General features: G+C 54.6%; 2 protein-coding genes across 2 annotated transcripts; one reads left to right on the top strand and one right to left on the bottom strand.

Annotated features, from left to right (window-relative positions):
- Positions 1-1,570: 1,570 nt before the first annotated feature.
- On the bottom strand, positions 1,571-16,819 carry DEDD2 (death effector domain containing 2). The gene is made up of 5 exons (XM_043435082.1): positions 16,689-16,819; positions 15,712-16,078; positions 13,778-13,900; positions 10,543-10,683; positions 1,571-2,769 (listed from the first exon to the last, which is right to left on the bottom strand). Exons 2-5 carry the CDS (start codon positions 16,037-16,039, stop codon positions 2,378-2,380), a joined length of 984 nt encoding a protein of 327 aa, XP_043291017.1. The 5' UTR covers positions 16,040-16,078; positions 16,689-16,819; the 3' UTR covers positions 1,571-2,377.
- A 1,773-nt stretch (positions 16,820-18,592) lies between these two features.
- Positions 18,593-23,602, top strand: ZNF526 (zinc finger protein 526). Its single transcript, XM_043435004.1, has 3 exons — positions 18,593-18,720; positions 20,745-20,845; positions 20,937-23,602. The coding sequence occupies exon 3, from the start codon at positions 20,954-20,956 to the stop codon at positions 22,982-22,984; it is 2,031 nt and encodes a 676-aa protein (XP_043290939.1). The 5' UTR covers positions 18,593-18,720; positions 20,745-20,845; positions 20,937-20,953; the 3' UTR covers positions 22,985-23,602.
- Positions 23,603-24,023: the final 421 nt, after the last annotated feature.

Below are 24,023 nucleotides of genomic sequence, written 5' to 3'. Positions count from 1 at the left end.
AGGTTGGGGCAGGGCCAGGGCCTGAATCTTGTCCAGTATGGGGTGGGGCCCACCATTCCTAAATTGGGGGTGGGAAGGGAGACTCCTCGGGGCCTTAGGGAGAGGTGAAATGCCGAAAATTTAGCTCAGGGGAGGCAACGACAAACAGCAGCTCCTACCCGACTACCGCAGGGGCCCCAAATCTTGAAAGGTCGTGAAAACAAAGCCTATTCCCGCCCCAGCCAAGAGTCCTCTAGCTGAGGGAAAGGGAAAGCTTGTGGAAGCCCCAACTTGCCTCCCCAACCTGCCTGCATTGGCAAGGAGAGAGCTGTTTTCCATCTCAGTCAGTACTTCTCTACTCCTCAGGCAAGTCACTTTCACTCTCTGAACCCATTTCCTGTCAAAAATGGGGGTAAAATCCCTACCTTACACAGAGTGCAAAGTATTAAATAGATCTTATTTAGGTGCCCAGAGAAGATAAACGGAGACAGTCTGGGATGGACCATGTCTTGACTCCTGGGCAGGATTCAACTCCTGGACTTGCCACTGTATCCCTGCCTATCAACACAGGTCAGGGGTCCAGGACAGGTTCCCAGGTGCAGGTTTTCAGTTCAGTCCAGTCTCTCAGTCATGTCCCAACTCTTTCCCACCCGTGGACTGCAGCACGCCAGGCTTCCCTGTCCTTCACTCCCAGAGCTTGCTCAAACTCATGTCCATCCAGGTGGTGATGCCATCCAACCATCTCATCCTCTGCCATCCCCTTCTCTTCCTGCCTTCAACCTTTCCCAGCATCAGGGTCTTTCCAGTGAGTCAGTTCTTCGCATCAAGTGGCCAAAGTATTGGAGCTTCAGCTTCAGCATCAGTCCTTCCAATGAATATTCAGGACTGATTTCCTTTAGGATTTGATCTCCCTGCAGTCCAAGGGACTTTCAGGTATAGGTAGCGCATCCTTTCCCCCAAGAAAAGCCAGCAGTTTGGAACCCCTGCCCACCCCATCCCCAGCCCCCTTCTCCCCCAAGGAAAACTCTGGATATTGTGTAAGAAACTTGAGTTCCTACTGTCTTAAACAAGGAGTGGGTAAAGAACAAGAGGCCACAACCTCAGCTGTAGCCATAGGATACCAGGAAGAAATGCTTGGCCTCAGGAGGAGGAACAGAGATCCAGGTTTTAAGATAACTGCCCAGAAGGTGTGAGGGGTGGAGAGCCACTTGGAGATGCTTTCTAGGCAGAGAGCACTGGCTGCTGAGCCCTTTGGTTTCCAAATCCTTGAACTCTGTTGGCACTGGGAGATAAGAAGCTGGCCCACCTCACTGAGGGTTAAAAATGCCAGCACTCCCCAGAACATACATGAGCGAAGCGTGTGAGAATAAGGCTGGGAGAGCCTTTGTGATTCCAAGGCAGTATCTCCTCCTTCGATAGATGAGGAAACTGAAGCCAAGAGGAGGGCAAGCCTGGGCCAGCAGCCAGCACATGATGGTCCAGCATCCTGCCCACCCTCCAGCCCAACACCAGGCCAGGAACTCTGGGACTGATACCCAGCCCTGGCTCTCACCAGCTCCTTCCAGCCCATGAAGAAAGAGTATAGCCCTGGTGCCCACCTGTGCCCTGTCCAGGGCAGTTTTATTGGTGCCACTGGTACAAGGCCTTGCCCAATAACCCCAAGCCTTTGCCTCCCCCCTTTCTAAGAAGGAAGCTGGATCCTCGGCCTGGCCTCCTAGGAAACAGCACATTTGGTCTGATGTGGCTGCAACACACATATGACACTCCGTGTACAAGTCTGTGTCCAGCTCCAGGGAGCAGGAGAGAGTGGAGGCCAGGTTGGTGGGTGGGAGCTGGGTGGAGCCCCAGCTGGCTGTAGAGATGTGTGGGCAAGGTGAGCAGGCCCCAGGTGCACCTCAGCTCCAGTGCCCACTGGTGTGGCTGAAGCTCAGGGCTGAGGGGCCGTATAATCGGAGATCCTGAGAGAGAAGCCCGAAGGCCAAAGTAAGTGGAGCACACCAGGGCAGGCGCCCAGGGGTGGTTTCAGAGAGGGTAGTGTGGATGCACACACACAGCCCAGGGTTGGGAGACAATGTGCAAGGGGCCTTTGGTGAGTGCGGGGCTATGCCTCCCTTCCTTTCAGATCTGCATGCCTGAGCCCCTGGCCTCCTGAAGCTGAAGAAACACACCTAAGGGTGGGGTGGGGGATGGGGGGAGGCTGGGAAGGAAACTCAGCTGGAAGTGGTTTAGGCCTCAGAGCCCACATCCTGTGGGAGGGTCTAGCGAGGGGCCTGGTGTCTGTCGCAGTCCTCGGCACCGCTGGAGTGACAGTCCTCTAGGGGCAGAGATGGTCGACATCCTCCCAGGGAGAAGGTGGCCCAGAGGCGAGGAGGTGGGGTCAGTCCTGCCGCATCCAGGATCAGGAGGCCTCGGGCGAGCGCCGTCCCCCCTCCTCTTCCATCAGCAGCAGGCGGCGCCGGCCAGCCTCGTAGTCGGCCTCGTCCACGCTGACCAGCAGGCGGACGGCCTCCCGGCCCACCGCCTCGCGCAGCGCCTCAGTCAGGAACACGCCCCGCAGGGCCTGCAGCAGGGCACCGCTCAGGTAGTCGCCCCAGAAGGCGTCCAGGTAGGAGAGCTCGGAGAACTTGATGTCGCACACCACGGAGCCCAGGTCCCGGGAGCGCAGCACCGCAGTGGCCTGCCCAAACACATCCAACTGCCGGGCCAGTGCTTGGGGCCGCCGCGAGGCCACGCCCTGCTCCAAGGCTGGCCCGTGCTCACAGTACTCTGCTCTCACCCTGAGCCGGATGTCTGCGGAGAAGGAGGGGCTGGTCAGGGAGGGGCCGACACCCAGCAAGGGGACCGCCACCCACCCTCCCTTCCCCGCTGCCCCTCAGCGTGAGTTGCACTGCACCAGCCCCACATCCTTCCTCCTTCCAGTAACCACACCCAAGTATGGCTGACACCCTCACTCGGCTTCTCTCTTGTGGTCTGACTTGTTACCTCCTGACCTGCTGGCCCTGTGCTTCCCCTCATGTGCCCCACTCCAGCCTCACCACCTCCAGGCTCCTCCCCGCAACACCTGGCAACACCTGGCAGCTTCCGCCTGGCCCTGGCCCTCCCGTCCTCCAGCTAGGGATGGTCTCTCCCCAGTGTCTGCAGAACTTACTCTCTCATTTCCTTCAGATTCAAATGCCGCCTTTCCAATGATCCTACTCTGACCATCCAATTTACCATCGCCCCCAGGCCTCTGCACTTCCCAGGCCCCATTCCATTTCTGCTCCATTTCCTCCCCCGGCATTTAGCATCTTCTAACCCACCCCGAGCTTTTATTCACTAGCAAGCTAATCACCTATCTCTCCACAGCGTGAGCTCCCTGAAGGGACTTTTGTTTCTTGTTCACTTGTACAGGTAGCCCCGTGGCATGTGGTAGGTATTCAATACCCATTTGTGAAAGAACCAATGCATGAATGAATGGATTGGCTTTTAGGTAACCAGCCGTCCCCTTCTTCTGCTCCGAAACAGTGAGAGTCATGTGGGGCCAACCATATCCTCAGCCCCCCACCCACCAGGAAGGCACCAGGCCCAGGAGACTCAAGGCTGAACTGGGCTGGCTCTACTGGAAGCAGGTGCTCTCATTCCACAAAGGCTGCCCAGAAGGTGGGCTCTGAGCCCAGGCCTGCTGGGGGCTGTTCTGCCACCAGGAGCGGGGAGAATGAAACCTACACAAGGCCAGGCACAGACAGGAAAAGACTCCTGAGTTCACCAGGTGTGCGTGGAGCACCTGGATTTTCAGCTCTGATCAATTTCCTTTCTGCTTAAGCCAGTCTGAGGTGTGTCTGTCACTTATAACCCTGTCCACATCTACCCAAATGAGGTGGCAGCTCTCGGCAGGGGGTGGGACATAAGACTTCCAAGGCCATCCCTGTAAATGTGACCTCAGGCGTATCACTTCCACTCAGTTCAGTGGGATGACTGAACTCCCACCTGTGAATCTGACTGCTGACTACTGATACTCACAGCATGGGCTGCCCTGAGGACAGCTTACAGACTTCCAGCTTAACAGCTGGAAATGACAAGCAGCCCTCATATAAACTCATTTAATCCTCAAACCCTGTGAGGCAGGCCCTAGTAGCACCCCAATGTACAGATACGGAAATGAAGGCAGATGAGGAAAAGGGGACAACAGAGGATGAGACGGTGGGATGGCATCACTTACTTCATGGACATGAGTTTGAGCAAACTCCGGGAGACGGTGAAGAACAGGGAAGCCTGGCCTGCTGCAGTTCATGGGGTCTCAAAGAGTCAGACATGACTTAGCAACTGAACAAATGAAAGCAAGGAGAAGTGACCTGTCCAAGGTCCCACGGGCAGGGGATGGCAGTGCGTAACAGCGTGAGGGTCAGAGGGCAGTGACCCTCCCATGCCCCAGACAGCAGCTTCAGGTCAATGGAGCTGATCCCACCCCAAGAGCCTTCAGGCACTAGCTATGTGACCTGGAACGAGTCACCACATCTCTTGAGCCCAGGGTCTTGCCTAAACCAGGGGAATGTCCCTCCTGGGGAGAGTTCAGATGACTGTCCACCAGTGGGTGCTACAGAATAGCAGCCACCAGCAACTCAGATGCGGGGGCATGTTCACCCTCTTTGACAGATGAGGCCGCTGAAGCTCTGGGAGGGGAGTGTCAGGCCCCTGACTCCTTTCACCTTTCAAAGACTGTGTCAGCCGCAGAGCAGAAAGCAGCAGGCAGGTCCCCGCTTCCCCAGGCAACTTCTCAGCACCACCCACTTCCTCCTCCCACCCCAAACCCCAAACGCTTCCTCTTTCTGCCTCGAGGGGAAGTTCACCCTCTCTGCTCGAGGCCCAGGAAAACCTGCTCAGCCTCGGCCCCCAGAACTTCCCACGACACTCAGGACTGGCTCCCTCCATCCTAGGATCAGACAAGACCTCTGGGCCCACATCCTTAACGCCTCTGAGTGTCTGACCAGGCCCTCAACAGGCGTGAGCTGGGAAGCAGGGGACTGGGGGGAGCAGCACCTGTCCAAGGCCACACGGGGGTGCTCAGCAGCAGAGGCACAGAGCCAGGTGGCGGAGAATGACAGACCTTGAGGCGAGTCCCGGCTCTGCCACTCTCTAGCTGTGGGGCCTTGGGCATGTGACCTCACCTCTCTGAGCCTCAGTTTCCCCATCTGAAAAACATAAACAGACAAACAAGAGGTCCCTGCTGCACGACGGGGTCATGAGGATCAAATTAGGCAACGCATGAAGCATTCGACCCAGAGCCTAGGCACAGAAGGCACCCCAAAAACAGGAACTATGATTTCGACACTCCCCTCTCTACCCCACGGCCCCTGCCTAGGCCTTGCGCCCTCTCACCTGGGCCCAAGCCAACGTCCTCCCTCGTCTCCTCCTTCAATCCCAGCTCCATCCTCCCATACCCTGCCCTCAGTCACAAGGGAAGTGCTCCCAGCACAAGCCTTACTCACAGAATGACCTGGCCATCTCCTCTGCCCAGAATGCCCCTCAGCCACCAAGGCCTGGCTCACCTGCACCGGGGCCTACGGCCGCCCAGCTAGTATTTCTCCTCAGCACAGCCGGCTACTAGACCTGGGGTGGAGCCTGTCTACTCACACAGCCCACCGGGCATGGTGGGGGTGGAAGGAGGACTGGACCAGGGGGACCCGCACATCCCATCCATTCTTCCGTTTGACAGATATTTACTAAGTGCCAGAAGCGCTGGGGAGACACAAGTGGGACTGGAAGACCTGTGAGCCGCAACCAAGGAGCACTCTGTGTGAGTCACACCCTGTGTGCTGGGCTGTGATCCGTCACGTCTGACTCTTCACGACCCCATTAACTGTAGCCTGCCAGCCTTCTCGGTCCATGAAATTTTCCAGGCAAGAATACTGCAGCAGATTGCCATTTCTACTCCAGGGGATTTTCCTAACCCAGGGATCGAACCCGCATCTCTTGCGTCTCCTGCACTGCCTGGTGGATTCTTTACCACTGCAACACCTGGGAAGCCTACAGCACACAGGTAACACTTAGTACTTACTGCACCAAGTACTCATTCACACCTGTTGACCCTTTTGATGATGCCTGAAACCTTATGAGGCTGTGCTGCTGTCCCCTTTTTGTAGATGAGGAAACTAAGGCAGAAAGGGTGAGTCACCTGCCCCAGGCCGCACAGGCAGGAAACGGCAGAGCTGGAATTCCAACCTAGACGCTTACCTCCAGGGCCCAAGCTCTCAACAATCCCTAAACTGTGTGCTGCCTCTCACACAACCATACTCAGAAGTCTATAATTAAAAGACATTCCAAGGGTCAGGAGAGAAAATTATAGAGCGCGAGTTGTAATTTAGACCAAAATGATCAGAGACAACCTCTCCAGGAAATGACATTGGAGGTGCAACGTGAAGGAGGACAAGGAGGTCGAGGCAAGCAAGCAGTGAAGAGAGAACAGCGACTCTCCCAGAAGAGAGATCAGTGTTTGTCAAAGCCCAGAGGCAGAGCATGAACTCAGGGCACTCACAGGCCGGGGGCCAGCATGGCCAGGTCATACTGGAGAAGGGCACAAGGGGACACCTAGAGGGGCCGGACTGACCGCGCCCTGGCAGGCCGGGGAGGCGCTAAGTCTGGGGTCTTCTGAGCTGACTGCACGTCTCCGCACCTCGGTGGCCTCCTCCATAAAACCGCCTCACCCAGCATCTGTTCTCATGGGGCCACTGTGAGGATGACAAGGCTGGATGCAGGTAAAGGGCAGACTGAGGTCAGTGCCTGGCAGGTAATGAGTCCTCTGCAAGCAGCAGGAAGGAAGTGGCCTCAGGACACCAAGCAGCAGGGGGGTCAGGAACAGAGCCAGGGAGCACTTGGGGAAGGCGGGAGGCAGCTGAATAGCCAGGAACACCAAGTTTCCACTGGTAGGAAATGCTGCCTGCCCCCAGGGTGGAGGCCGGTGCCAGGTTTTCTTGGAGAAGAGAGCTGCCCCTGCCTCCTGCACTCAGGTGGGCACCAGCACCCCCTTGGCTCCCCTACCCCACACCTCATCAGTCTCTCTCCCGGGGCAGAATGGGCCCCAGAGGGAAATCAGGGAAGGTCTGAGGGACACAGGCCCCAGAGAGCAGGTAAGCCACCACGCACGCCACACCCTGTGCCGCATGTGGCTGGAGGCCAGGGACGACTCTCACTCAGGTCTCCCCTCTGGGAGCTACTAACAGGAAAGGCTGGGGAGCAACAGGATGGGTGCCCAGTGAAGAGCAGCCGCCAGCCAGCACTAAGGGACAGACTCTGCTCCCCAAATGCCAGCACCTCCTCTGGACAACAGCTCGCCCCGCCTCGGCTCCAGGTTCTTCCCCAAGGCATAGGCAGAAGTCCTTCAACTTGTCCTGGACTAATGGACAGGGAGGGACAGTGAGTACACTCGGCCACCGAGGCAGAAACAACCTCTGCCTGCTTCCTGAAGGAAGAGCGCACCACACCTAGGACGTGCACTTGAAAAAAAAAAAGAGACTTCCATGGCAGCCCAACGGTTAGGATTCCGCGCGTTCGCTGCTGAGGGCGGGGGGTTTGATCCCTGGTCAGGGAACTAAGATCCTGCAAGCCACACAGCACAGTCAAAATTTTTTTTAAAAAAACATCAAACCAGAATCTGATCAGGCCTCTCCAAGCCCAACTATCAATTTTTAGGAAAAACAGACAACAAAGGAACATGGTCAGTCAACCCCTATTGCAGAATGTAATTGGCAAAATCCAGTCTTTGGGAAACACAACCACACAACTCCCTTCAACATATACAATGCAAGGCGGGTGGGGGAGAAACAAGACGGGGGTTGGGGGAGTGGACCCGATAAGATTAGAAGAGACTCAAGAGCACCAATATTTAGACAAATTAGACATTTAGGCACCGAGAAGACATTTGAGAGTAAGTTGTTACTGGCTTTTTCTTTCTGAGTTTTTTTTTTTTTGGCAGGGGGAAGGTGGGGGGCAGGTGCTGAGCTGCACAGGTTGCAGGATCTTAGTTTCCTGACCAGGGATTGAACCTGGGCCACCGCAGAGAAAGCGCCAAGTCTGAGTCCTAACCACTGGACCACCAAGGAACTCAATTCTTATCTTCTCGAGATACACACTGAAAAATCTACCCATGAAACAACAGGACACCTGGAACTGACTCCAAAACAACGTGGCTAATGAAATCACGACCTGAGAGTGGCAGGGGTTGGGTGCTGGGGAGCCGAAGGTCGAGGTTCTCAATGCTAGTCTGTCTGCCTCCGTTTCTTATCCAGAAACAGATGGGGGGAGGAGCAAACAGTTGGGGGTGGGGGGTGGGAGGGAAGCAAAGCTCAGCCTGTCATTCAAGCCCTCCAATTGCTTCCCATTATTTAAAAGACGCAAAGCCCTGGCCTGAGGCTCACGGGCTCTGCAGGACAGGACCCTGGTCACTCTCCTGCCCTGGCCTCCTGACCACCCCTGCACAGCCCCCTGCTCCAGGCTCGCCAGCTTCCACTCCACCGACATGTCCCCACTCGGGTCTCTGCTCCTGCTGTCCCCTCAGCCTGAAACACCCTTCCTCAGCCATCCACATCCTCCTACCTCTCTCCCTGTCTTCTGAGAGGCATTCCTAGACCACCCTACCCTGAAAATCCGCCTAGAACTGCATTTTCCATCATTCTCTGCGCCCTGCCCCTGCTGGTTTCTCTCCACAGCTGATGTCGTCAGTCTCTCTCTTCCTTCTCTTAGCTTTCTCCTCCCACCAGAATACAAGCCCCATGAGGGCAGGGCCTCCCGTCCCGTCTGTGGGATGTGAGCACACAGTCAGTGCTCTATAAACACGTGTGGGACAACCAAATGGACAAACCCAAGCTTTTGCCCAGCCCGCCCACTCCACACGATGGCGGATGACATCTCTACCTCAGGGGCCGTCTTGAGGACTCAAGGTCCAGGAGCAGCACACTCAGCACAGAGCACAGTGGATGCCTGAGAGGGATGAGGAAACTCAGAGGTCCCGTGTCTGAGTCCAGGATCCCCCAGGGCCCATTCCTCACACTCTGGGGCCCTCAGGAGTTCAGTTTGGTTCTATCCCTCAGCTGAGCGCAGTTGACTGGGGGGGTCCAACCCCATGGTAGCACAGGTGAGGAGGGGCTCCCCTTCCTCAGGTCTGGAGGAGCCTCCTTCCAACCCCAGGACTAAGCCATCTCCATTTTCAGGGGAGAAAACCTGGGCCCCACAGAGGAGAGCCTCACGCCAGCCCCACCCGGCCTGGTGAGTCAGCAGTCAGACCTGCTCACTCATCCCCACATCAGGAACCGGCCACACCCAGGCTAACCACCTTCCCACCCTCAGCTGAGACGCTGAAGCCTCCACCAGCAGGACCCCTCCCTGGCCTCAGCTTGGCCTGCTCCCCCAGGAGGCAGAGGCTCTCTGGGCCCCCAGCCAGGAGCGGCCCTAATACCACCTGACTAGGTAAGAGTCACACCAAGCAGCCACCCCCTCGAGTGGGGGCTATCTGCGGTCACGGCTGGCACTACTGGTCTGCTCCTCCCGACAGCACCCAGGACAGGTATCTGCAGCCTCAGCTATGGGGCAGCTTTGGTGCCCAGGGCCTGGGGGGCCGAAATGGGCACTGGGAAGAGGCAGAGCATGTGCTCTGAGGGGTGGAGGCTCTGCAGGTGAGGAGGAAGGTCCCCCAGGAGGCTGAGGTCTCCTGGGGAATGCAGAGCTGCTGCCACTCCCCCTCAATCTTCCCGCCTGTGATCCCATCCCCACCCAGTCCAGCCTGAGCCTCTCACTAGCTGATACCCTCTGTGACCAAGCCTTGTCCCACTCAGAGGAAGGGGTACCAGAGCGGCATGTGGGAGTGTGAGAGAGTGAGTCCCCGCTTTGCGACCAGTGAGAACTTTCCAACAGGAAGGTCTTCCTGAGTCTGCACAGCAGAGGCCCTACCCCAGCCAACCCAACCCGTCTGCAGGTCGTCAGCCCTGTGGTTTATTTCCGTAGGTTCCCCTACTTCTCGCCTCTCCCACGCCACTACCCCAGGCCAGACCCCAGCCCCATCCGTGTCAGACCTGAAGCCCCTCCACTCAGGTGCCTGCTTCCACTCTGTTGCATTTACTTCCCATGCACCTGACAGAGCATGTGCTACCTGTCCAGCACTGTTCTAAACACTGTGCAAAGTGTAACTCATTTACTGACTGATTTTCTAGATGGAATCAGAGTTCACTTCACTGCCATGCTAAAAGAAAAAATCCCTTGGAAAAACTTGACCTCTAGTATAAAGTCTAACTCCCATCTGCTCTGAGGCCTGCCAGGCCCAACCTCTCAGGCTCTGCCTGGCTCTTCCAAAAAAAAATGAAAATGAAGGTAAGGGGTTGTCAGGAAAGGCCTCCTGGAGAAGGCTCCACACAACATAATCCTTCGACTATGGGTGGGAGGTAGACCACCAAGACAGCTACAGAAAGGGCAAGAATTTTGCTGTGCTGAACAGGTACCCGAGCTGCCGCCCACCCCCGGGTGTCAGACGGGGGACTGCTTCACCCCCTCCAGCTCTACACTGCACATGCGCGCCCCAAGGCACATACAGACACCTACCACAGGTCACTTTGCCTTCTGAGGTGGGCCGGGCTGGCTCCTGCTGCTGCTGGGGGGCGGTGGTACCCCCCCTCCGCCGCCGTCTGGCACCACCACTGGGACGGCCCCGACTCCGCCGCTGCCGCTTCGTTGGGGGAGAACCTGAGGAGAGAAAGATGAGGTAGGCTGAGGACCACATGACAGGTAGAGCACCAAGATGGGAGCCCAAGGAAGCACTCAACTCTGGACTCTGGGCTGGGAGACCCTGGGTGAGCCCCTCTGCTTCCTGGGCCAGAAGATGCAGAGTACAGACAAGTGAGCATCATGTAGGACAGGTGAGCACACCCCACCTGGCAGTTCAACCCTCAGGTGTGACTCTAGAGAAACCCGGACTACTCACACCAGGAAACAGGCAGGACAACAGCTGCAGGAGCCTGGAGCTTTGTTTATAGGTTATAACCATGTAAACCTGAAAACAATGTAAATGTCTGACAAAAAGTGCATACAGTAGTTTGCAAATAGATTGCTTAGTGAAAGAAAGCAAGTATCTACAGTTTGCTACATTCTGTATAAAAAAGGAGAGGAAATAAGAATGTATACATTATTTGCTATTTCTGCAAGATGAAATACCATAAGGCTATACGGGAAATGAAATTGATTATCTACTGGGAGGGAAAGAGACAACAAAAGAAATGATACTTCTAAGAACATCTTTTCTGCATACTTTAGATTTGACTTTGGAATCATGTAACTGTTTTATGACATACTCAAAAAATTAAGGAGGCAAAATAAAGCATAAAATTAAACAGAAACAAATGAATCTACACATATACAGAATAGGTAACACACAGCAGGAGAAAAGGATTTTAAGTAACTGGAGGAATATTCTGACCATGAACTCTTAGTAGGATACACTCTGAAAGCAATTAAAAATCACACACACACACACACAAAAATCACACGCAAAAAAATCTTGTCTCATTCAATAGACATGGTTAGCACTTTGTAAGTTTGAAATTGTTTTATTATTGTTGTAAAATAAAGCAAATAAGTCCATGTCTTAATGTTACCAAACCCAAGATTTTCAGTGTAAGATAAAAACGTCCTTGTAAGGACTTCCCTGGCAGTCCGGTGGTTAGGACTCTGTGATTTCACTGCCAATGATGCAGGTTCAATTCCTAGTCAGGGAACTAAAATCCCCACAAGCCCACGCAGTGCAGTCAGGAAAACAAAACAAAATAAAAAAGGTCCTTGTAATGTTAATTTTGAACTGAAAATACTAAGGTGAATTTTTATTTAAAGGCCCAGTTTCTAGTTTGGTTCATTGTTAAGAGCCTAGAAACAATGCGCCTACTCAGCCCCTGAATCTTGGAATCTAAATACCACTGCCTCTAAGAGAAGCCAGGCTTCTGCAAACAGTTGATTCCAGGGCTGGGGAAGGAAAATTCGAGGGAACCCAGGACATCCTGCAGTCCTACCTACAAAGCAAGAAGCACTCAAAGAATGAGGCAGACACATCAAAAAGACACAGGAGCTAGCCAATTTGAACATCAGCAAGAATAACTGATTCTAACATATTAAACACACAAGAATACATGAATCCATGGTGACACTCCTCACTTAAAAAAGAGAGGGAGGGATGGATGGAAGCAAAGAGAAAAGTAAAACTTCTCTTGAGAAAATGCCAGGTAACAGACATAAGGGAGAATCTGAAAATCATCACTGTGAGAACACCAGGATAACAACTGGTTCAGGCAAAGATTTCCAATGGCTGCTAAACCCACTGGGGATGCTGCTGGGGAACAGGACGGGTGAAAATGTCATCCCACAGACTATCTACTAACCACGAAGGGAAAAACACCTCTGTACAAAGGGCAAATACAGCCGATAAACAGGTGAACAAACTTGCTCGCTCACAACAGGAAAATCAGGCCTCCTCATGTGCTCCAATGTGAAGCTGACGGCATCAACCAAGGAAAATCCTGGCCAAATCCACATAACCTGAATCTAACAAACTCTCTAAACATCATTCCCAAAATAGAGAGGACAGAGAGATAAGTTAAAAGATACTCTCAGGAAATCATCAGACACATCCAGAAACAATCAGGACACTAAAAACAAGCGGTCTGGTCAATGTCATGGGGAACTAAAGAAATCGGTACACTGTGACGGGGGTGGGAGGGTTCTATAGTACAGATTAAGGTGACTAATAACTGAGTGCACAGCAACACATCTATGAGTGGATCCTGAAAGTCCAGACAGTATTGAGAAGATCTGAAACACGATCATTAGGATACCAGAGGATTAGTGCTCATGCCCTTTCTCAGGTATGATAATGGTCTTGAAGTGGTATCAGACAATCTCCAGATTCTCAGGAGATGCCTGCTAATTTAGGGGTAAAGTGTCCTGATGCCTGTAATTTACTTTCAAAGAGTTCAATAAAAAACCCCAGAGTTACATACACACACACACATAAAACAAAACTGGCAAAACGTTAAAATTACTGAATCGAGGTGAAAGATATGAACAAGTTCACTGTACTAATCTTTCAACTTCTCTGTATGTTTGAAATTACATTTGAATGATTAAAAACTCGGGAGAGAGGAGGAGAATAAATTCACTGGCACGGCAATGTAACAAAACCAGTTAGAAACCCAATGTGAATAAATCTCAGAAACACATCCAATAAAGACAGCCATGTGAAGGATAACACCTACAATATGATGCCATTTAAATGACATAAAACCACAAAAAACAATTGCACAGGTTGCTTCTGGACCCAGGCTTTGGCAGCAATAAACACACAAACACAAAGCAAAAATGAGACCGAATTGGGACTTCCCTGGTGGTCCACTGGCTAACAATCCGTCTGACAATGTAGGGGACAGTGCTTCGATCCCTGATCTGGGAAGACCCCACAGGCCTTGAGGCAACTAAGCCCATGCACCACAACTATTGAGACTGTGCTCTAGAGCCCGTTGAGCTGCACCCACTGAACATGCGCCCTGGAGTCCATGCTCTGCAACGAGAAGCCACCACAATGAGAAGCCTACACACCCCGATTAGAGAGTAGTCCGCACTCGCCACAACTAGAGAAGGCCCGAGTGCAGCAATGAGGACCAAGCACAACCAAAAATAAAATAAATATATACATTTAAAAGACAGACAGACAAAATCACCCCTCAGGCTCCTTTCCTGATGGGTCAGGATGAGGTAGGTTCATGAGAGTTCAGAAGGGCCAGAGAGGGACACTCACCTGTCTCCCACTGACCCTGCTCAGCATTCGACGAACTGCTTGACTGGCGGCGGCGCCGGCAGCTGCCCTCCATCCTCCTCGAAGAAGAGTTGGATGAGCCATAGCTGTAGCGCTCTGGAGACACTGGGGATGGGGCAGGGGATGGAAAAAAGGATTCGAAACCTCCAGCCTCTCCCAGGCCCAGCCTCCAATCCTCACCCCTCCCCCCAAAGATGAAAGCCTGCCCCACAGGGTGCCTGAGTTCCCCAGAGGTCAAAGCCCAGACAGCCACTCCTCAAACACCTCCAGCCCAGTAACTGCCTCCCAGGATAGAAGACTCATCACCTTCTGGGGCCACCCAATCAACGTCTACAGAGGCACCAACTGTCAGAGCTATTCTGTAAGCTGAGTTACGGTCAGGATTCAGGCAATGCTGCCTACGCACTCCCCACCCCCAACCACCCTGGGTCTCCCTGAGGTCCCAAGGAGTAGGCAGGCCCCTGCAAGCTCCCCAAATCTTCTCTTCCAGAGCCTGACCTCCAGACACATTTTTCTCAAAATGCTGTCAGTTCTGCCTTAAGGATATCCTTCTCCTGGTTATCCAAACCCCATGGGCTTACCCTGGACAGGGAAGCTCACAAACGCCCTCCCCAAACTAGCCACAGCACCTCTAGTAACCCAGCCAAGGGCTCAACAGCTCACAGCCTCAGCACACAAGGGGCTCCTCACCTGCTCAGGACTGCTCTAGGAGTCTTTCCAAGGGTTAAGGGCATTAACTCTAGAGATAAACTAGCAGGATTTGAATCCTAGCTCCTACTTTCTAGCTATGTTATCTGCAAGCTCCTGTGTGACACCGCTTCTCACCTACTCTCTGCCCTTACTTCAATCTCTGCTCCTGACACATTGGCCTCTGACAGTGCCAAACTCAGTCCTACCTGAGGACTAGACAGTCTGTTTTTCCCTATTTCTGGAATGTTTTCCTCTTGAGATCTAGACACTAGGGCAGTACAGCAGCCTCAGTTCAAATGTCACCTTCTCAGAAAGGACTTAACTGGTTATAAAAACTTAAGGGGGCCGCCTTTCACTCTGAAACACTCCACACTTCCTACTCTCTCTGCTTCACTACTCTGTTTCAGTCTTTTCATAACCACATCTAAAAGTAAATCATTCAAATAAAATCATCTTCATATACTAAAATAACAGTAATAATAAGTCATTTATTGTCTCATAGTCTGATATCATTTAGTCACTGGTCACGTCCAACTCTTGTGCGACCCCGTGGACTGTGGCCCTTCAGGCTTCCCTGTCCATGGGATTCCCCAGGCAAGAATACTAAAGTGGGTTGCCATTTCCTTCTTCAGGGGATATTCCTGAGCCAGGAATATCGAACCTGTGTCTCCTGCATTGGCAGGCGGATTCTTTACCACTGAGCCACCAGGGAAGCCCTCTATAGTCTGATACCCCCACTAAATGAAACGTCTCAGGGAACAAACACTTTGTCAGTCTCATCAAGCTGTACCTCCTGTTCCCTATTTCCCAGGAACACACAGGATTCAACATGCGGGCAAGCTGCTTAACTTCTCTGAACCTACTGTGCTTTCTCTGTACAGTGGGGACAGTGACAGGACCTCCTCTTAGGATTACTGGGGAGGGGAGGTCATAAGGTGATAGTACACATGAAGTACGACTTACTGCTATGCCCGGCATGAAGTAAGCCCTCCATCAACAGTAGCCACAAACATCACTACTGACGTGGCCAAATTTCACAAGCTCACCCCTCCCAAAGCCATGCCTCCTCCCTCTTGTGTTTCTCATTGATACCCTGGGAGGAGGAAAGACTGCGATGAGACACATACTCTCTGATACGGCTCTCTTCATATCAGGCACCGGGGAGGCCCAGCGAAGGCAAGGCCCTCTCCCCAGCGGAAGTCGCTCGCCCTCCCATTCCACCATACCTGGCCGACGCCGCTTGCGCGCCAGGTGCGGCAGCAAGTCGTGGCGGGACAGTAGGCGCAGGAGTTGCCCCAGCAGCCTCAGGTTGCTCTCGTCGCACTGCCCGCGGCGCTCCAGCTCCAGCAGCAGCTCCAGGCCACTGCGGGCGCGGGCCAGGCCGCCTGGGGCACCGGGGACCTCGTCCAGCAGGAAGGCTAGCAGCTCCAGCTCGCACTCGGTCAGCTGCCCGCCCACCACCTCGAACATACGGTGAAGCGATAGCATCCCGTAGTAGTCCAGACACTCATCCTCCTCCCAGCTCGGGGCCGGGGTCGACCCGGACAGCGCCATACCCGGGGGAGCGGGGCGGAACAAGCTCAGAACCAGGGCCTAGAACCCACACAGCGAGCAGGAGGCAGCGGTCAGCGATGCGGGGACCCAGACCTCAACCCCCGCCAGTGCGTGTCCCTAGCCGCGTCCCGCCGGGCAGGGCCACCCTCACGTCCCAGCCCTTGGAGCCTCCCCCTTCTGCCACAAGAGAATGGTATCGCCCGAGGTCCCCTAGTAACAGGTCCAGACGCCAGACCCCGCTCATCCTCCTACCACTCGGACTGGCCAAACCCGAGGGCCCCTCCCTAGGTGGTAATGTTCCGAACAAGCCTCCCACCCGAGCAAGTGACTCGGTCGGAACAAGCCTGGGGGCCTAACGTAGGGCACCCCGCCAATCGCCCTTTGTGGGCAATACTGTCCGGACATGTTCCTTGGCTCCATCCAGAGGTACTGTCCGATCGGCCATACAGCTCAACCTAAGTGGTACCGCCCGAAAGTGACCCTCTGTCCCCTACAGTGAGACCGATCAAAGCCGCCCTTCGCTCCACACAGGTGGCGCTGTCCGAATCCGACCCCCTTGCCCTGGAAGGGCGGTACCTCCCTCTCCCCAGCACCCAGGTGGTCCCGTCTACCCGCCACCAGTCGCTTGTAGGCCTCTCTATAGCCTTACCGAATTCCGGCGTCTCACGACTCCCAGGCGACGGCCGCAGCCACTTGTTTTGGATCTTTCTGGCACCTTCTCTATTATTACGCCTGCGTCACCTCGCTCCTCCTCCTCCGCCCAACTCACGCAGGTGCGACCGCCACGCCCCTTGGGCGCAAGCGCAGAGTGAGCTTCCAAGCCCCTCCCGTGGGCCCGCCCCCAACTGTAGTGTCTGGCAGGCCTGTGCTGCGCCTGCGCAGAGCGAGAGTGGCGCCGCATCCGGGCTGGAGCTGGTGGTATCCTTTTGCAGGGTCGCTTCGGTCTATGACTCGAGCCCCAGTGTCCTTGTTGCCCCACATGACGACCTGCTGATACTACTCATGTCATGGACTACAACCGCTCCTAATCACGACCTAGAAGCCCACATTACCACTGCTTTCACCTGCCCGTGGCAAAGGATCATAATCACGGCCGTCCTGGCTCTGGGTAGTGCCAAGACCCCTTATGATCAGGACTTGGACTTCCCTCCATTAGACTGCCCCTTACTTCTACTGGCAACCTATACCCCATCTGTGCCATCTCGTGATCCTGACTGGAATCCCACCTCATCGAACAGAAATTCCCCATCTATAAATTCCTTCCTCAATCAAGACCAGGACTCCCCATCTCATTTTAGGAACCAATACCTCCTTCTTGATTGCAATAGGCCCTTATTTCTTGATTGTGCACCTCCGGATGGTGTCCGTCATGACTCCCCCATTACAGTCAAAATCCCCTCCAGGAACTCTAACGCCCTGCCCCCATAACCCTTTAAAATCTCTGACCTCCAAGGTCACAGGGAACTCTCAATACCCTCCTCTCTAATCTGCACCTACCAATTTCAGTCTGGCAAAAGCAGGTCTCTATCAAGACAGTTGGTGTCAAGACTGCATGTCTAAGCACTACCACCACCACCACCCCCCCCCCCAACCCTGCGGCAGAGCCCTGGGCGTTGTGGCCATCCTGCCCCCTCCCCACTTGGGTGACTCAAGGTGAGGGCCCTCAAGTGTCTTGGGACAGGTTCCGGGACTGGTTCCCATCCCCTTGGGACTCCTGGGTCCTGCCTGGCACTGACTGTAGCTGTGACCTCGGAAGAGTTCCTTCCCTTCTCTCTTATGGCTCTTTGCCACCCTATGGACTGTAACCTGCCAGGCTCCTCTGTCAATGGGATTTTCCAGGCAAGAACACTGGAGTGGGTTGCCATTTTCTTCTCCAGGGGATCTTACCAACCCAGGGATCGAACTCAGGTCTCCCGCATTGCAGGCAGACTCTTTACCCTCCGAGTCACCAGGGAATCCCCTCTTTTATGGCAATTGTCACCTCTTGAAACCCAGTCCTGGGCCAGACACACAGTAGGCGTCCAATAAGTGAATATCATTAAATTGACCGAAGAGTGGGAGGGAAGGGAAAGCAATTTTACAAACTGGGAAGGACTATGTCCAGGTTAGATGGTTTATAGTGAGCATCCACGTTGTATCAGGCCCTGTGTTGAATGCTTCTACCTGATTGACTTCATCCAACCCCCTCAATAGCCTTTGAGGTAGTTGTGATTCAAGCCCATTTTATTCAGGAGTAAAAGTGAGGCCCACAGAGGGGAAATACCCCAAGTGTGTTTGACTCCAAAGTTGTGCTCTCAGACATGCTCGGTCTCTTCAGCTATAAAATTACACTTCTGTCAAGGTCTCTTGCCACCCAGTCCACTCCATGGTCCCTTGCTTTCCAGTGATGCCCACTTCTCTCCACTCAACTTTCAGACTTGGCGGTAGAGCTACCCGGGAGAACTGCGCAGGCGCTTCTCCGAGCCCGGAGCCCCGCCCACAGAGCACAGTTGCGTGCGTGGAGAAACTCGCTGAGCCCCGCCTGAGCGTCCACGCGCAGGCGCAAGGGCGCGTGCCCTCCGCTTTCGTCTCTGATTGGCTGCCACGGGTAAGGGAGCCGCCCAATGGGAGGTGTGAATAGTGAGGGGTCCCGCACGCCTGGAGCTGAGGGTCTGTGTCAAGAGCGGCGGGGGCTGCAGGAGGTGAGAGAGACGGGTGAGGGCGCCCCGGGGCGGGCCGGGGAAGAGAACGCTGGGCATACGGAGAGGGCGGAGGGAGAACGAAGGGGACACCGAGGGTCGAGGAGCTTTGGGGCCTGCGCTAGGGCGGGAGCGGCGCGGAGTGGAAAGAGCGCTCCTTCCTCGGTGCCCTGTAGCGTTGACTGAGCGCCTATGGCGTGCAGGCCCCCCACTGTTTGCAGGGCTCTCTCAGGCTGCGGAGTTGATAAATTTGGTCAGAGAAAAGGGTTGTGTCTCAGGAAAGTTGAACTTCCAGGCCCCTGGTGGGCTCTTTCCTGAAGGACTTTTGTTGATCTCCTACCTCAACCCATCTTTCTCCTCAGTAGTTCACAATCCAAGATTGGGAAATGGGGAATGTTGACTAGGGAAGTCCACACTTCAGGTCTTTTAGGCCATGTTCTACACATTTACTGGGTGCCCCCTGTGTAAAAGCCTTGCACCAGGCTCTGGGCCTCGCTAAAGGGGAATTCTCTTTTGGCAGCAGAGCTGTAAACAATGAAAAGTTGAACTCTCAGGCCCCTGGTTTCCAAGAAGATCCGTTGTTGAATGGCTTTTGTGTGCCAGGGCCCCGGGCAACTCAAAAATTAGGGGAGTCAAAAAGTTAGCTCTTGGGCTTTTAATGAATCATTTACTCATGGAGGATTTATTGGACATCAGCTGATAGCAGGGCCCAGTGATGGGCCTTGTTATTGTTGGAATTCACAGCTTAATAGGAGGGCTGGGCTGGTGGGAAAAGTGGAATGTGTGCAGAGACCCTTAAACTCTCGGGCCTCGCTTCCTGGAAGGAGCATTATTCATTCAGCAGATATACTCAGAGCCTATTGTGATGAGACCTCTGGGAGCTTCACATTTTTAACTCTGTCCCAAGTTTATGATACTTGTGATGCCGGAGGTGGCACAGGATACCATAAAAACCCCCAAGGAGCGACTTCCCTGGCAATACAGGTTATAACTCCGTGCTTCTAGTGCAGGGTGTACAGGTTCAACCCCTGGTCGGGGGCAGATCCCACGTGCTGGAAGGTGGAGAAACTTTTGTGTGCAGCGTTGTAAGCTGAACTCTGGCACTAACAAATTACTACTGAGGCCTGCATGGGGGTGGTCAGAAGGACTCTGAACCCCCATTGTGTGAAGGGTCCTGGGTTGGGTTGAGCCCACACCAATAGAGGGAGATAGGGGGCACATAGAGGGAAGTTCAGAAGTTAAAATCCCTGCACTTCATCAGTGGTTTTGTTGATGACAGCAGCCCCTACAATGAATCACATCTGCCTTGCCAGCCTTCTCAGCTTGATGAGTTTATCTCAAGTCCATGATATTTGCTATGATGGAGGTGGCACAGAATACTATTAAGAAACCCGAGGAGGGACTCCCCTGGTGGTCCAGTGGTTATAAGTGCAGGGGGCACAGGTTCAACCCCTGGTCAGGGCAGATCCCACATGTTGAGAGATGGAGCCAAAAAAAAAAAAAGAACCCCAAGGAGGAGGGAGTGGCCACCACCTTGTGGATATAGATATGTTATTTAAAGAGACTTCACAAAAGGAAATGCCGGGTGGGAGTTTGTTAGACGAAAAGAGAAAACTTTCTTGCCAGAAAGAATAGCAGCATCAAAGATTTAGGATAGAAAAACATTTCTGGAGAATTACAAGTAATGATTCTATCTAACCTTGATCAAGTACCAGGGACTTTGTGGTCATTACTACTTTTAGCCCATTTCACAGGTGAGAAAACCATCTTAGAGAGACAAAGTAAGGGGAGGAGCTCAGATTCAAGCCAAGGGCAGTGTGGTTCCAGAACCTGTGCTCTTAAACTTTGCTGTATCCCTGTGTGTACACATAGATGGAAGAAAGATGCTGCACAGAGAGGAAATGCACAGGCAAAGGCCAGGAGGCCCCCAAAGATACATAATGTTCTTGGAAAGGGTGTGACTGGCCCTCTGGGTAAGGAGGGTAGCATCAGAGGCCAGACTGAGGAGGGCTGTCTCTCTCTTGCAGATGGCTGGCCACCATGGGATGCAGTTCAGCTACAGAGTCATGGGCCCACTGAAGACTGAGGTTTAAACATTGAATCCAGACTTGCTAGTTGGTAGAGACTGGTGAGTGATGACATGGGCAAGGGAACTCCTGAAACATCCCCCCTCCCCTTGAGTTCCTGGTGTCTCATTAGGCCCCCCCTCTTTTCTCTAGGCGCTGCCTTCCGCACAATGGCAGAGGTGGTGGCTGAAGTGGCTGAGGTAGCTGAGATGCCTACACAAATGTCGCCAAGGGTAGTGGAGATGTCAGCACCGATATTAGGGGAGAAGATGGAGATGTCAACGGAGCTGAATGAGATGACACCTGGGGAGGCCCTTGCCTCCTCCCTCTTCTTCCAGTTCATGTGCTCTGAATGTGGCAACCTCTACAACACACTGGAAGACGTCCTCTCACACCAGGAGCAGCACGTGCCCACTGTCACAGAGGAGGAGGCACTGACCACCCAGGACACTGGCCTGGAGCCAGAGCTGCTGCCAGGCATTGAGGAAGGGCCTTTCCAGTGCTGCGAGTGCAGCCAGCTCATCCTCTCCCCCAGGGAGCTCCTTGCTCACCAAGACGCCCACCTGCGGGAGTCTGCAAGCCAGATCCAGTACCAGTGTGGAGACTGCCAGGAGCTGTTTCCCTCACCTGAGCTGTGGGTGGCTCACCGCAAGGCCCAGCACCTTTCTACTGTAGCAGCTAAACCTCTGGTGCCACCCCCTCTGCCTCCCGTCACACCACCACCTCCACCCCCTGCTCCACCCGAAGTCAAGATGGAGCCCTACGAGTGCCCCGAGTGTTCTACCCTCTGTACCACCCCCGAGGAGTTCTTGGAGCATCAAGGCACCCACTTTGACTCTCTAGAGAAAGAAGAGCACAATGGGCTAGAGGAGGAGGAGGAAGAGGATGAAGATGACAATGAAGAGACAGAGGAAGAGGAGGCAGCAGCCGAGGTTGGTGACGATGCAAAGGGAGGTGACAAGTCTGCAGCTGGCCAGGCCCAGGGCAGTGGGGATGGTCCCCCACACTGTACCTCAGCAGGGACACGCCGGCGACATCGGCGGGCATCCCACGGCCCGGCCTCAGCAGCTCACCCCTTCTACTGCAGCCAGTGCCAGCGCAGCTTCAGCTCTGCAAACCGGCTTCTGGCTCATGGGAGGGCGCACGTGGGTGGTACCCACGAGTGTACGACCTGCTCAAAGGTCTTCAAGAAAGCAGCCTCCTTGGAACAGCACCTGCGGCTGCACCGCGGTGAAGCCCGCTACCTCTGCGTGGACTGCGGCCGCGGCTTCGGCACGGAGCTCACTTTGGTGGCCCATCGGCGGGCCCATACTGCCAACCCACTGCATCGCTGCCGCTGTGGCAAAACATTCAGCAACATGACCAAGTTTCTCTACCATCGGCGCACACACGCCGGCAAGAGTGGGGCACCCCCCTCTGCAGCACCACCCACGGTAGCATCTTCGGTGGCCTCCCTGGCTCCAGCCGAGCCCACCCCTCCCCCCCCGGCCCCTCCCACCCCACCCGCCCAGCTGCCCTGCCCGCAGTGCCCCAAGTCCTTTGCCTCAGCCTCCCGGCTCTCCCGGCACCGGCGCGCCGTCCACGGGCCCCCTGAGCGGCGGCACCGTTGCGGCGTCTGTGGCAAGGGCTTTAAGAAGCTGGTCCACGTGCGCAACCATCTCCGGACGCACACAGGCGAGAGGCCCTTCCAGTGCCATGCCTGTGGCAAGACTTTCGCTTCTCTGGCCAACCTCAGTCGCCACCAGCTGACCCACACAGGTGTGCGTCCCTACCAGTGCCTGGATTGTGGCAAGCGCTTCACACAGAGCTCCAACCTGCAGCAGCACCGGAGACTGCACCTGCGGCCGGTGGCGTTTGCCCGCGCGCCTCGCCTTCCCATCACTGGACTCTACAACAAGAGCCCCTACTATTGTGGGACCTGTGGCCGCTGGTTCCGCGCCATGGCGGGCCTGCGACTGCATCAGCGGGTCCACGCCCAGGCACGGACCCTGACACTGCAGCCTCCCCGGTCGCCCCCTCCTGCCCCGCCCCCACCCCCTGAGCCTCAGCAGACTATTATGTGCACCGAGCTCGGGGAGACCATTGCCATCATCGAGACATCCCAGCCGCTGGCCCTTGCAGACACACTGCAGTTGTGCCAGGCGGCCCTGGGGGCTTCTGAAGCGAGCGGGCTGTTACAGTTGGACACAGCCTTCATGTGACAGTTAAAGAGCAACAATAAAAAAATTTGGTTGCAAAACAAGTGTGGGCAACTCTGGGGAGAAGGGGACCACCCCCTGACAAGCCACTTTGGCACCCACTGGGTGCCAGCATCCACCCTGGCCTCTTCCCTACTGACTCCTCAGAACGGCCCCACCAGGTGTTACTTTTCTCTGCCTGAGGGGACCCTGAAGCTCTTGAGACACCAATGTGTCCCAAGTCACCCCACTGCGTTGCAAAGTGGGGTTCTCCAAGACTCTGCTCCGCGTCACCCTGGTGCCTAGCAACATCAGGTAACCTTTCCTGAGCCCTGAACATGTGCCAGGTCTCTGCTGGGCACCTTCACATACCTCTTCAGGTCCTCTGCTTGTTCTCCACCACCTGCCCCTACCCTCACCTTCCCTGGACTCCCGGCTCCCTGCATTTGGCTCTGCCTGGTGGAAGAAGGTACTTGACTTCTCTGGGCTTCTTTCATCTCACTTCCAGCTGAAAGATGGGTATTCAGCTGCAGATGGGTGATAACTGGGGACCCAGGCATGAGTCAGACAGGGGCTGTGCCCCAAGAGCCACGCAGAGGGATTGGAGGAACACACCCAAGTACAGATGGCCTTGTTCTCTGAGTGTCTTGTTGATTTATTCAGCCTGCATGTCCTAAGACCACCCTCCGTGTGCTGGGGCCCAAAGAGTCAGGCCTCTGCGGTGCCTGAGGCGGGGCAGGCACTCCTCAGCCCCAGGGTCCTCGGCGGCAGTGGGGAGGTGTAGGGACAGTAGGAGCCCGGAGCAGGAAACAAACTTCATGGTAGATCAGGGGTCAGAGACTTGTAGAGAAGGTAATCCTCGAAAAGGTAAACATCTGCTAGTAGAAGAGGAAGGTAATATTACAGGCGGACAACACCGCAAGGGCGTTGAGTTCTTGGTACAGTCGGAGGTGGTCCAGTTATTGACAACAGTGACAGCAGACATTTGGCTGCCCAGCCATGGCAGGCACTACATGTATTGTGATCCCAGCAGGCCTGTGAGGCCATCTCAATATTATCCCAA

The sequence above is a fragment of the Cervus canadensis genome, chromosome 18 (genome assembly GCF_019320065.1).
Source record: "Cervus canadensis isolate Bull #8, Minnesota chromosome 18, ASM1932006v1, whole genome shotgun sequence".
In the NCBI taxonomy this organism is placed as follows: domain Eukaryota; kingdom Metazoa; phylum Chordata; class Mammalia; order Artiodactyla; family Cervidae; genus Cervus; species Cervus canadensis.
The sequence above is the reverse complement of the archived record's forward strand: the minus strand, read 5'-3'. Positions and strand labels throughout refer to the sequence as shown.

What these genes read in the sequence shown, in the direction of transcription:
- DEDD2 (XM_043435082.1), bottom strand. Translation starts at nt 16,039, where the DNA reads ATGGCGCTGTCCGGGTCGACCCCGGCCCCGAGCTGGGAGGAGGATGAG. An exon ending in GCAGGGTCAGTGGGAGACAG is followed by an intron (nt 10,684 to 13,777) that starts GTGAGTGTCCCT and finishes TTCTCTCCTCAG; the next exon opens with GTTCTCCCCCAACGAAGCGG. An exon ending in AGAAGGCAAAGTGACCTGTG is followed by an intron (nt 2,770 to 10,542) that starts GTAGGTGTCTGT and finishes CCTTCTCCGCAG; the next exon opens with ACATCCGGCTCAGGGTGAGA.
- ZNF526 (XM_043435004.1), top strand. Translation starts at nt 20,954, where the DNA reads ATGGCAGAGGTGGTGGCTGAAGTGGCTGAGGTAGCTGAGATGCCTACA.